Source organism: Alligator sinensis, unplaced genomic scaffold, assembly GCF_000455745.1.
Source record: "Alligator sinensis unplaced genomic scaffold, ASM45574v1 scaffold370_1, whole genome shotgun sequence".
In the NCBI taxonomy this organism is placed as follows: Eukaryota; Metazoa; Chordata; order Crocodylia; family Alligatoridae; genus Alligator; species Alligator sinensis.
Window position 1 is genome coordinate 1,627,022 of NW_005842128.1, and position 14,411 is coordinate 1,641,432.

A 14,411-nucleotide genomic window follows, 5' to 3' on the forward strand; every position below is an offset into this window, starting at 1 on the left:
AGGCTTATCACATTCTTTTGCAAAAACAGAATCAGCATGGCAAGACAGTGTTTTTAAATGTTAATGCATCTTTAGAGAGAAAACAGTAGTATTTGATAGCTTGTGCTAGCTCTGGGAGAAGCATCTTTGTTGTATAAGAAAAGAAACAACATTCATCTTGGGTTTCTTGTCATGACTGGATAAAAGGTAGGTTATTACTTCAGTTAAAAAAAGGGAGAGGAATCTAAATGACAACACTATAAAATGCTTATCTTCCCTGATGTCTCCAGGATAATATGAACTCAAAGGAAATGCTTTTCTACCTTAAGGATGGCTTTTGGCAACCTGTGAACAATGACAACCCCTTTGTCATGTATAAAGTTAATTTCTTTTGAATCGATGCAGAGATATGTAGAGTGATCTAGTACTTGAGCAGTGGATTGAAAATCAGGTTTTGTTTTTCTTGTCTAGCTCCGCCTCCGCTTCAGCGTTCAACCTTGCGCAAAGCACACAACCTGTTTGGGTGCAGCAGACGTAGCACTCGGAACGTTCCACGTAGACTTTAAATGCCAAGTGTCTGGATGTACAGACACTTAAGACCGCTTTAAACTTCTCAGAGGGCGCGTCTACCTGGGGTTGTGCTACATCACCGTAGCAAAAAATAAACGGCTAAAAATAACCATGCACTGCTAGCATAGTGCTGAAAGGACAAACGTAGATGCATCCACTGTATTTCAAAAGTGCACCAGGAAAAGCAAGTACTATTTTGAGCTGGTCCTCTGAGAGTCAGTTCAATGTTATGTAGGGACACATAGGATCCCATGCCTAGTGTCTGGTTAGTCCTCCAGGTATCCCAAACTGCATTGCTCTTTACCTGCCTCCCCAAACACACACTGAGCAAGAGACCGCTTTGACATGCAGCCAGAACTCTCTTGTGCAAACAACAGATCGCAGTTTGCCTGGGTGGGAGCGCAGACTAACGAGGCCTCCATGTTAGTTTGCTTCCCTGCTACAGATGCTGAGTCCCAGGCTCATGTGGGACAGGGAATGGGAGTGGAAAGGTTGCCAGGTGCTGAGGGGATTGTCTGGCCCCCTGCCTGGGGTGACTAGAGGGCTCGGTGCTCCAGGGCCCCCCAAGACCTCTGCAGTTTTTCAACCCCTCTGATGGAAAAAGGCTTGGCGAGTTCACCTCCCTGCTAGAGCTGAGTGCTCTGGCGTTCACAGGCTAATATGGGGTAGGGGTGGAGTTGGAGGGCTCAGGCCCCAGTTTCCCCACATGCCTACCCCTAATCCTAACCCCTCCAATCTCACCCGTACCCCTAATTAGCCCTCAAATCACATACTAACAGCCAGTGTTGGAACGTGACTGCCAAAGTAGGAATGGGATTTTCTTTCATGTGAGGTTGTTTTTGCTTGAACCACGAGCCGGTTCCACAGAAGGCCAACCCCGCCCCTGTCAGCCCGCTGAACAGAACTGCGTAAAGACGGGTGAGAAAAAATGTAGCGGGGTGAGCAATTGTATAGATCCTTTTTTTACTTTCATTTTTCCAGATGTAACTTTCCCTCTTTTCTTGGGATACATCTGACCTGCACGCTTGCACATATCAGCACAAGTCATAAAGCTGAATTTCCACATGCCTCTACAAGTAGGTAGGAATCAAATAATATCTGAGTCTGACAATGTTACTCCAAATTTGACTTAAATCTGTAAGGACTTGGTTACATGGTAAGTTTATGTGGCTTCTGGAGCTCTTATCCCTTGGACTGGCTGCACATTAACACCTTTTAAGCATCTTAAAAGCACTTGTTATTCGGTTTAGAGTTATGCCACGCTAGGGCAGGATCATCTCCAATCCACCTCATTGTGTTCCTGCTCCATTACCATGTGGCCACTTCCCACAGCTATTGCACCCAAGTTGAAGTCCTCCAGTATCCCAGAATTCTCTGTGCTCTGAGGGGCCCAATTCTTTTTTCTCCGCAGCTCTGCCACCCAGACCTGCTCTGCTCCTGCCGGCAATGGCGTGGGGAGAAGGGGTCACCTGAGCTCTGCAGAAAAAAGGACCAGGCCCCTTGGAGTTCAGAGTGACCTGAAGCTGAGGCGGTGGCTTCGTCCAGAAAGGACAGCTCCCAGGGCTTCGGCAGAGCACCTGTGCCAGTTCCAGCGAGACCAGAGAGCCCCAGGAAAACTGCTTCCTCGGGTCTCTCTGGTCTCACTGAAGTGCACACAGTGGTGAGCAGCAAGTGGTCCTGCTCCCAGTCCTGCCCCTGCTCGCCAAGCCTTTAGTGGCAAGTTACAGCTGTGCAGGTGAAGGACAGTCAGAGCAGGTTTTTTCACCTTACTGTGCGACTGCTCCACTTAGCTGAGCCACACTAAGCCAGTGACCGTTTGTTTAGCTAACAGCGTAAGGTCTAACAAGGCCCTAAATTAAAGTTAAGAGAATTAAATCTAGACTAAGCGCCAAATCGTATCCTTATATCTTAATATGTGGCTTTGAGTGCAGTCACGCCTATTGGACGATGGACTTCAGGCTTGGATATTCTTTTGCTTGCTCTTGAGAAGACCTAAATTTCAATAAATTTCAACAAATTTAGGTGCCTACATTTTGAGGCACCTTTATGAGGCCCGATTATCAGAAACTTCTGAGCACCTGCCCTTTGAAAGTAAAGCTAAGATGTCTCATGTTGTACACCAAAAATGTAAGATGCCAAAACACTGGGCATATTTGATATTCAGCAGCATGTTCTTTTCTTAAATCTCTATTTTCTAAGATACTATTATTCCTCCTCTTATTTACCATGAGCCCCATTACTAGGGACTTTAAATTGGACTCATTTATTTTGATATTTTTTCCTTTTTTTTATTTTTAATATCATACCATAATGGAAAACTGAAAAAAGAAACCTGATGTAAGGAGGTCTTCCCCTAGAGACAGGGATCAACCTCACTATTGACAGTAACAGTTCTTTTCTTCAGCTCAGTAGTATTATTGTTCCATACAGTAGTATTATTGTTCCATACATCACTATAGGTATAATGGTTTTCCTTCCCTAATAAATAAAAATAAAAATGTTTTTTAAAAGTAGAGGCTAGGAGAGGGATCAGCCTGGAGCTATTGCATGGGTTTGCTGTGTGAGGTTGATATCAGCCTCCAGCTATTGCATGGGTTTGCTGTGTGAGGTTGAAAAAGTTTTTTTTTCTCTTTGTCTCATTTACCAGTGACTTGGAAATCAGGGTACTTACAAAAAGTACCCTGTTGTGTGACTCGAGGCAGGTCATTTCTCATTTATATGCTTCCCCTCCCACCCATTTTCTGTTTTGCCTATTTAGAGTATAAGGTCTTCAGGCCAGAGCATGCTTCTTACCATACCTTATTACATTCAATCTTAATTAAGGCTTTTGGCACTACTATGCTTTGACACACACAGATGAAAAACATTATATAAGGGCCCTGGTATTATTTATTATTAACAGCTCGCCATTTGCAAAGTACTGTGGGATCTCCGACTGATGGATGAGCACAAGAAATCCCTGTGCTTGTCCCACTCAAACCCTGAGGTAGAAATCCAGAACCTCAGTCCTGGTCCTAATGCCGCAGCAGACAGTCAGAGCTGTGCTGCTCTGTTTGTTCATGTGAAACGCTCCCAGGTCTTTATATTAAAAATATTTACTTATGAAGGCCTGTGGGGTTTTGTTTTCCAGCAGAGCTGCTGAGCCCTAGGCAAGCATGGAAGTCCCATGATGCCTTGGTCAGCTCTTGTTTCCAACCATGCTGCGTATATCCCAAAACATATAACAGACATCCAGACACAGACACTTATCATCTGTGCTCTCAAGTGGAATGCATTATCCACAAACAAAGATAGAAAGATTTATCTTATAAAAGGGGGGTGAGGGGATGGGGAAGAGGAAAAATGTTTCTTACAGTCAGTTGTGATTTCATAGGGAGAGTTGAGGCGTGCATCTCCGCAGGGTGAAGTGCTCACATACAGATGGAACAGAATGTTCTCTTTCAGCCTGTAGCCTCCTTCTTTTAATCGCACGAAGATTGATCGCTCCCAGTCCTCTCGCCGTTTGCTATGATCACAAAAGAGGTTTCAGGTCATTTGTTACATTCCAAATCAGAAACACTTCTGCTCTCTCCACTTTTTTCTTTGTTTTTATTAGCACCTTGCATCATATTTTTTCTGCAAGTGACAACAGTAGAAAAATAATCAGATGCTTCAAGGAATGGAGATGCTTCAAGGGTCCTGCAACTGTCAATGTGTTTCTTGGCGTACTTCTTTGGAATGTATTCGAATGAATTTTTAAAGGGGTTCTCAGGTCCCAAGTATGTTCTGATACATAATGTTCACTAATTTTGATGGGAGTTTTGGGCACGTATTGAAGAAGCACAAGCTCTCTTGGGCTCTTCCATTTGACTGATTGTTCAAATTCACCACAGAACCTAAGCACATATTTAGATCTCATTAAAGTCAACATAACATAAGCACACGCTTAATGTTTTGCTGAACAGGGGCCATAAAAGAAAGACCAGAATTTGTTAGCAAAAAACACCAAAAGAAACAGATTTTAGATGTACCAAAATACGGTACATTTTTTCCTTCCTATTCAAACCCAGCGAGTGTGAATTCTACAGAGGTGTCACATCTGGGATCTCCCTGGAACGTGGCAGAGACATTTCCTTCTTGTAAGTCGCCTCAAGCTGTAGGCCAGCAGTGGCCACTCGTCCACTTGACACAGAAGCAGTCGTGGCGGGGGGTGGCAGGGCTGGGTTGGCAACAGTGGCAGCTGCCATTTTTGTGCCCCTTTAAGCTGATTCTCAGGGCTGGTAACCCAGTTGCCCACATCTCATTGTGCTACCGATCCTGATGTCTCTGGAAATCACAGCCAACCATGGACTGCTCAGTGGGGATTGAAACTGGGACCTTTGCAGCAAAAACACAGGCCTCTACTACTAGAGCTAAAAGAGTACTTTAGTTAGATGGTAGCAGTAGTAAGTTTTTATCTTCTAACTAGTTTGGCAACCAGGTGGGGACATCATATATTCAGCCAAAATATTACATCAGGGGTGCTCAACCCTGGTCCTGTTTTTTCACCTTTTTATATCATTTGGCCTGCGGGGCTCCTCAGGGGTCTGGACATTTGGTAGTGGGGGGCAGCATTAATTGCAGCTTCTTTTCTGCCAAATTTCTGGATCTGAGGGAAGCCCCTTGGGCTGGATAATGTGACCCTAAGCACCAAATCACTTCAGTGTGTGGCTGGATCCGGGCATTCACAGTCAGGCTATGGCATAGCCAGATTCAGGTACAGGGGATTGCCCCCATGGACTGACCCCCACATGCTAACCCTGCCCACCGACCAACTTCTTGCCACTCATCCAGCCCCAAATTCCTTTTGCTGCTAATACAGTTTGAAACAACAGAAGGCATCAAGGCTGTACGGCTGTGTAGTCACCCAAGTGATTTTTCCTTGGACTGTCAGAAGGCAGTGACAATTTCTTTGACAGACAGCAGGACTGCACACATTTTAGTGACAAGGATGATTATAGTGTTTTGTGCGTAGCTGTGGAATGAGAAACTGCTCACAAAATCCCAGCTCTGTCCCCAGATACAAATGTTTTAATTGAATGTGTGTGCGTATCAGAGGGTAGAACTAGGTATATAGGTGGAATACCTAGGGTGTTTGTGCTGAAAAGCTTGCTAAGAAGAATTTTCCCCAGCTATTTGAGTTGGTTCTAATAAAAGATATCGGATTAACCCACAGAACCTTGTCTGCCTGTGTCCTTGGACCAACACGGCTACAACCTACACCCCTTCTCAGGATGTGTCATTGAGCAAGTATAGCTCCCATCTAATCTGCAGGGAGGGCAAGCTGTTTGGCCACGGGTATTTTGTTGCTCTGCTGATTCAGTTAATCTATAAATTAATCTACCTTGCCTTCTGCCTATCTCAATGAAATGCGAGTGCTTTCTTTTCAAGCTCAGAACTAGCCAGTGGCTTAATGAGTCCTTGGATCTTCTCTGAGCCGGGCCTGTCTGTCTTTCCCCTGGTGCAGTCTCTGTGCTGTGGAAGCTGTTTGGCTGTCACTCTTCCATGGGCTGGTTGTTTTGTCCGTTTTTGATGCTGTGATGCGTTTTCTGGCAGGGGGAATAAACAGGGACATTACCCTGCCTGTCAGGGATAGTTTTACAGGGACATTACCCTGCCTGTCAGGGATAGTGAGCCACAAGGATTTCCTAAGGAGAAACTGCCACATACGGTTTTCTCATTCTTCTTCTGTCTTGGGTGGAATTTCCTAACCACGCTAATGACATTATCACCCAGATACAACCCACCAAAATAATAAAATACCTGTACGTCCTGCTGCTTGGGCTTCAGAGAAATCGCTGCTGCCTTTAAATAATTCACTGCAAAATCAGCTGGGTGACGGTAGAGTGACACAGTCTTAATGTCTGCTATTATTATGTTAAACTCTATTAGTGAAGACAGCCTGTGGTACTTAGCAACAGTTGCTAGGCAGGGTTGGAATGGCCATTTTTGGGCTGGATTAAGTAAATTCATAGTAATCACCACCCATTCTGTTCTTTCATTTTATTGTTTGTATACTGATTAATCTTATTCCCTTTTCAATCCCTGGGTGCCAAGAACTATCTAGGGCAAGGAGGGATGATATTTTGGGAATATCCATAGGAGGCCTGGGGTTATTTTTATTGGATCAACTATATTGTTGAGAGAGACGTTGGTCAATCTTTCAGGCCCAAAGCACCCTTCTTTAGGTCTAGGAAAGAAGCAGACACAGGCTAAGCTAAATAACAGAAACCCCCCTGCAATAAATTGTGTTTATCTCCATGTAAATAAAAGCATTTTAAAAGGGTCTTTAAAAGGAGGCTAGATAGACATCTTGCCGGGGTTGTTTGACCCCAGCATCCTTTTCTGCCCATGGCAGGGGGTTGGACTGGATGATCTGCTCAGGTCCCTTCCGACCCTACCAACTATGAAACTATGAAACATTTAACTATTCAGCAGATATCAGAGCTGGAGGATAACATGGCTGGCTCTTCCTGTAAGAGTCCAGAAGTGTCTTAATGATGTGTGATCCAAATCAGCCTGAGCTCATTTTAAATTCAGATCCCTTCCTCCATGATAGCTGTGTATCTTTATAATGGAGGCATCACTGGGGTCTATAGGCAAAATTACTGGACGTGGAATCGGATGGTAGCTTGTACACCTACCCACAGTCCAGGCATCAGCTTGTACTTGTGCTCTTAGCATGCTAGAGGTAGGAGATTATCAGGACCCTGGTTGTCATTAATATAATGGTGCAATTGGGATCTGAGGAATTTTATGCTCCATCAGCAAAATTGTACAGCCTGCTATGCCAGATGTGCATGGAAGGACACACAAGTTCTGAAATGGGCTACAAAATTCTTCATATCCTAATTGCATGACTGCAGGGAAGGGGAAAGCTGTTTCCTAGACCCCAGGTGTGCCTGGTGCCTGATGCCTCTGATCACCCAGGGCAGCCCTTGGCCTGAATTAAGAGCAGGGGCTGGCCCCAACTCAATCCGAGGGACCTTGGGCTGTCCTGGTCTCAGTGCTGACAATCAGCTGATTGTCTGCATTGGCCCGGGACAGCCCCAGATCCAGGACACATACCACATGTTCAATTTTAAGTGCCATACAAAACAGCCACACGTATAATGTGGAACATCTCTTTTGCTGGTTTGCTATTGTACTGTGCTGTAAATTGACTGAACTTTGTCATGTTGCAATTAACCCCTTAATTGCATCATAAGTGTAACATCTGCCAGAGTCCTGAAAGTTGTAACTACCAGGGTCTGCACTCTAGCTGGCAATGGCAGCAGCTGGAATAGCTGTGGCAGCAGGGGTAGCTGCTGTTCTTATGCCCTCTCTAAGAGGGCACCCAGGACTGGTCACCCACCCTTCGTTATGTTCCTGGGGACTGTGGAATCACCCACCCTTCATTATGTTACTGGGGACTGTGGAGCCAACAGTGATACTAGGAGCTTCCTGAAAGTGGGCCATTTGGAGCACAGGATGTACCCATCAAATGCACTCTTTCTCCCAACACACTGGACTTTGGGCCAGGCTCTCTAGGGTTTTGCACCTTGGATAGTCTTTGTGTAAGTGCAAAGTAGGTTTAAAATCTTAAGTTAGAATGCCACTTTCCTGGGGCATAAATGCCTGTACAAAGCAACAGACAATGAAAAGTGAATCCCAGTGTATTGCACAAGCACTATGCCTTCAGTGTACAGACAGTGGCTAAAAGGCAGACTCTATCTCTGTGTATTTGATTGTGATGTGCACTTTCTCTCCTGTCTCATGCAGTCTTCGAGATATGAATGCAGGCCTGCAGGGAAAAGCTGGTCACAGAAGAATAGCTGAGGTTAGAAATTCTGCCACAAGGGCAGGGCTTCCAGGGTATAGACCCTGATTTCATAAACCACTTGAGAGCATGCTTACTTTGAAACATGTGCTTAAGTCTATAGAAAATGCATAGCCAGATATGCAAAGTTGACTTCTAGGAGACTTAAACCTGTGCTTAGTGTTTAGTACACCTAATCAGGACCTTACTCTTAAAAAAGGAGGAGTTATTTTAGTATGTTATGCATGTGAGATTCAGGTAAAGGAAGTCTGCAGACCAAAAAGAAAAGTACTGTAAATGTACATACTGTCCCACAGAAACCCTAATAGCAAGCGTAAAGAAAAGCAGTCAAGTCCATTATAAGACTACTGGGATGAAAACAAGAAATGAGTAAGTTTATGGCCAAGCAGTTGGTTTTATTGCAGCTAATGCGATTGGTTGAAAACTACTCACTGCTTTATAATGTATAAGCTAAAGAGTGATTGGCTTAAAGAAACTCATCTGCCACTGAACTTCATCACCCTGGGAACTATAAGCCTTCTACTCCAGCAAGATTACTATGCCATACAAATATTTTTAATAGGATGCTAATGGTTATATTAAAGGGAATATATATATATATAGGGCCTGATTCTCTACTTCACTTACCAGTATATGTCAGAAGTAATTGTCAATGTTGTTTCCCAATGTAAATGAAAGAAGTCAAGCCATAATTTTGTAATCTTAAAAAAAAATTCTTTATGATGCAAAAAAGAAGTATTTTTCCTAGTATGAGTTAAATGCTCTGCTGAATCCGGACCTAACACTAAAAAAAACAAAACAGGAGTGATTTCTAGTAAACAATAGATGGAAAATGCAGATGAGGGAAATCTGCAGATTACAAATCCTAAAAGTAGTAAAATATCAGGTTTTGGTTTCCTTCCTTTTAATAGAAATCTGCAGAATTAAAGGGTAGATTGAATTAGATTTTTAAATCAGGCTTCTTAAAACTCTGTAGGGTTTTGCTTGTGGTTTTAACATTTGTTTAACCCAAACTTCTGACAAACTATGAAAGACAAATTCTCGTTGTATAATACTATACATGACACACCCATCATTTATTTGAGAATTGAGAAGGTTCCTATTCCAGGACTTTAGTCCTCCGGAAAAAACAGGGAACTGACATTTATAATCTTAGAAAAAGAATAATATTTTTTAAAAATGTGTAATGTTGTAGTTTTATCTAATAGAAACATGACACAGTTGGCCTTTTTCACTCATCTACCTCTCATTCATTTCAACTCTTCCTTGCTCATGGTACTTTTCCTCCTCTCCTTTAGAAATATTTGTACTGCTTATTAATCAAGGCTCTAATTCTGGAGAACGTATAACCATGTGCTTAAATCGCACTGTGAATCTGTGAAGTCACTGAAGCTATGTAAATGTACATGTATGGACAATTTAGCCCTTCTCCTAAAAAAGCAGTATATTATTAAAAAAGAGAGGCAAGGATTTTTATGGATGATATCTTCTATTGGACCAACTACATGGTTGAGACAGACTTAGACAAGCTTTTGAATACAAGGCGTCCTTTAGGTCTGAGGAGAAAGCAGGTACAGTGAAAGATTAAAAACAGTTTTCAGACTTGTGAAACTGGAGGAGAGAAAAATCCCCAGGAGTAGCAGACAAGCAAATCAGAGAGGAGAGGATAGTTTGGTTAGTGGAAAATCAAGTCCTATCAAAAGGGAAAAAGGTTGTTATCGTTTGTAGTATGAAGAAAGATTATCTGGAGTTGGGTAGACTGTAGTATGCCATGAAGTCAACTTCCCTGTTCAGTCCTTAGTATGCAGTCAGCTTCTGAATGTTTGTTCCCGGCTCACCTTTTGAGGGTTTTTGTACATTCCCCTGAGCATGAAGATACTGAGGTCAGAAAGTGAGCGGCTGATGTGTGAAAAGTGTTCTGCTACATGTGTTTGTTTGTATCTGATTTTAATCTTTTTCCTGTGATCATGTATTCTGGTGTGTGTTTTTAGTTTAGTTTCACCCACATGATAGTGTTTGGTGCCCTGGATGCTACATTTTGGGATAGGCATGAATAGGATCCATGGATTCTGATGGGTTTATTGTGAGTAGTGTTGATTGTTGTAACAGTGGAAATGTGCTGTCAGGTTTTGCATCTATTGTTAAGGAAACGCCATGTCCCATTTGATGTCTGTTGAACAGCAAGGAGTTTGTTTCTGATGATGAGGTGGGCAAAGTTGGGGGTGGTCTGAAAGCGAGGATATACTTTATTAAGTATAGGCTGTAAGTGCTTGATAATTCTTCTTATTGATTCAAGAGTGGGTAATAGGTGACCACCAGGGGTGTGCGGTCATAGGACAATTTCTCTCTTTTCCTATTTCACAGCCTTGCAAATTATATTTAATTTTTCAAAGTTCCTGCCTTACCTTTAGACCTGAAGAAGGATTCATTACATTTGAAAGCTTATCTAAATCTAGCCCAACTATGCAGTCGGTCCAATAAAGGATATCACCCCCAAAATATCCTTGCCTCTTACATATTTCCTGGACCACCAGGGCTACAATATCATGCCAACACTATTGTTGAAAAAGTCTCAAGGTATAAAAATCATACAAAATGCTGAGGGGTCAAACTAAGACCTTATAGACCCATTTGAGTAGTGAGACTTGATAGAAGTACAATAAAAAGCAGGCAGTAGCCTCCCAAAACTGACAGGTCTGTTCCATAGGAAAAGATGGGAGAGTTGAAGCTCTTTCATTTTGATTTGCCTTTGTTCTATGTTTCCTTTGGAGCAGGGACCATCTTTTTTGTTTTGGTTTGTACAGCACCTAGCACAATTGTCCTGATCCATGGCTGAGACATTTAGGTACTATGATAACACAAATGATAATAATGTAGAGGAAGATCCTCTGCCTTGTTCCTCGTCTACCCATGGTTTTGTGTGCAGGGAGTATGCACCCTCTGTATGATCTCTAGCCACAAACTGCTTTCCAAGCTGTTCGGCAGAATCACACAAGCTGTACTGCCAGAAGAGACTCCAAATCAGTAGAAGGAGTGGCAAAATTGGCCCGCAAGTAAAGAGCCTCTTACAAAACCTCAAATAGTGTTTATGTTGAACACCCACAGTTTCTTGCCAAAGATCCTGATGACTGCTTGACATTTCCCCAGTGAAGCTGTGAAAGTTTTATCATGAAGGATATGTTACAACATGGTTATAAATGGATTATTTTGCTTAACCACAGACTTCATGGAGCAGAACATGTCTCTAATTTTTTCAGCTTTGTGTTCCAGGAAGTGCTGGACCTTGACAATTTTGTGTGTGTGTGTATGTGCAGGTCAGGGGAACAGTGGCATCAATTCTTGGCTGAACAGAGAAACAGAAGCTACTGCGGACAGAGTTTGTGTTGCTGTGAGAATTCCCATCACAAAAGAACGTAACATTGATCCAAATAACACAATAATAGCTGAACATGTTATGAAAGTGGATCAATAGAATAGTTGAAGATATAGTGGTAGCACTTATATCCCAAGAGACATTGGCACAGTTCTTAATTCAAAGCATGTTACTGGGGTTCCTAACTGCTGAAAACACAATAATTGAATGTAAACCTGAAATGAAAGCAATGCAGACTGAAGGAGAAAGAACACTGGTCATGATTAAAGCCTTTCAGATGCTTGTATCTCTTTGTTAGCCATTCTTGTTTATTAAATATATTCTCTGTTTTTCACTCATAGCCTCAAGTGCAACTAAATACTAGTGTTATAACTGATATAATAGGGCCCACAAGGTGATATGTGCTCCCATGCATGAAGACACAGTTCCAGCCCAACAATCCTTAACTGCGGTTTAGCCAAAAGTCCTTTGAAGTCCATTGACTTCAGATTAGGCCCGGTGAACACAAGCAGCGGATGAAGGATGAGGGAACTCTCAACCATGCATTTTGTTGCTTCTGTGTTCAATATGGACACATGGCACCCTCTGTTTTGCCTTTGCCTAGCCACTATCTGTTGGTTTCTTTCAGGAATCATGCTATAGATGTGTGTGAATAAAGTTTAGCGTAATGGGGTCTGTCACAATTGAAGAAGATTTGGATAAAGCAGTGGTTTATAGTTCAACTCAAGGAGAGTGATGCATACATCCAGTGTGGTATGAAAGAAAGCACAAAATTATCTCTGGAAAAAGTGGAAAAAGAGGTCATAGAGAATGAGGCTGACATAACTTCTGAGGTTTTTAATAACATGAGAAAGAGTGACAGTAACTAGCACTTTGGCTGCAGGGCCTATCTACTCTTACCATGCCACTGGTAAACAAATGAATGGACTGGTACCAAGCAGGGAAGGTCATAAGAGAACAGGGTGGATAATCAGGGACTACATGCATGACTCATCTAAAAGCAAACTAGGTGCACAAGGTTGAAAATATTACTAAAGTCTAAACAAACTGAGTGAGTTTGGTGTGCCATGGGAAATAAGCCCTGCCCATTCTCCCTTTGCTTTGGGCATGCTACATCCTGCAAATTAGCAAGGCATTGTGCTGAGAGTGGCTTTCAGTGTATTCCCCAGAAATGACTCTCCCTCTGCCTGAAGAAGAGTGTTTATACCTGAAAACTTGCAAAAAGCATATTTTCCAACCATTTAATTGGTCTAATAAAAGATATCACATTTGATATGGTCTCCCGCAACATTCTCACAGGCAAGCTAAGGAAGTATGGGCTGGATGAATGGACTGTAAGGTGGATAGAAAACTGGATGGAGCATTGGGCTCAGAGGGTAGTAATCAATGGCTCAATGTCTAGTCAGCAGCTGGTATCAAGTGGAGTGCCCTAGGGGTCAGTCCTGGGGCCAGTTTTGTTCAATGTCTTCATCAACAATCTGGAAGATGGCATAGAGTGCACTCTCAGAAAGTTTGCAGATGACACCAACTTGGGGGGAGTAATAGATATGCTGGAGGGTAGGGCTAGGATTCAGTGACTTAAACAAATTGGAGGATTGGGCCAAAAGGAATCGCATGAGGCTCAACAAGGACAACTGCAAAGTCCTGCACTTAGGGCAGAACAATCCCATGCGTCAGTACAAGTGAGGGTCTGACTGGCTGGGCAGCAGCTCTGCAGAAAAGGACCTGGGGGTTACAGTGGACAATAAGTTGAATACAACCCAGCAGTGTGCCCTTGTTGTAAAGAAGCCTAAAGGCATATTGGGCTGTATTTCTAGGTGTGATGCCAGTAGGTCAAGGGAAGTGATTATTCCCTTCTATTCAGAACTGGTGAGGTCACATCTGGAGTACTGTGTTCAGTTTTCAGTCCACATTACAGAAAGGGTGTGGACAAATTGGAGAGAGTGTCCAGTAGAAGGCAACAAAAATCATGAGATGGATGGGGGACATGACCTACGAGGAAAGACCGAGGGAGCTGGGCTAACTGGGATTTTTTAGTTTAGAGAAGAAAAGACTGAGAGGGGTTTGAATAGTAGCCTTCAATTACCTGAAGAGGGTTCAAAAGAGGATGGAGCTAGACTGTTCTCAGTGGTGGCAGATGATAGAACAAGGAGCAACGGTCTCAACTTGCAGCAAGGGAAGTTTAGGTTAGATATTAGGAAGAATTTTCTCACTAGGAGGGTAGTAAAACACTGGAACAGGTTACTCAGAGAGGTGGTGGAAGCTCCGTCCTTGGAGGTTTTCAAGACCTGGCTAGACAAAGCTTCAGTTGGGATGATCTGCTTTGAGCAAGAGGTTGGACTAGATGACCTCCTGAGGTCCCCTCCAACCCTCAATTTCTATGATTCTATACCCAAACAACCTTGTCTGCTTATGTTCCCCAGAAATCTGCTCAAGATCTCTGTCTCAGGACAGTCTGAGCAAGAAGCTGAGACACACAAGGTTACTTTGAGTTGCTCAGCTGTGCTAATTTGCAGTTCAGGGTGTAGGACTGGTATAAGTAAGCAAAGCCTATTTCTGGCTAATATGACCTCTAACATTTTTAATATCATAAAGAAGGAATGAAAATATCTATTGCTTTGGCTCCAGGTCCATTCTGCTGTTAATGTGGCA

At 42.9% G+C, this 14,411-nt stretch overlaps 1 protein-coding gene across 1 annotated transcript in view; it reads right to left on the reverse strand.

Annotated features, from left to right (window-relative positions):
• ADARB2 (adenosine deaminase, RNA specific B2 (inactive)) overlaps nt 1–14,411 on the reverse strand; it is a 478,856-nt gene that overhangs the window by 63,753 nt on the left and 400,692 nt on the right. The window contains exon 6 of the mRNA XM_025205749.1: nt 3,903–4,054. Within this exon, the coding sequence (XP_025061534.1) occupies nt 3,903–4,054 (152 nt within the window). The remainder of the gene's footprint in view (nt 1–3,902; nt 4,055–14,411) is intronic.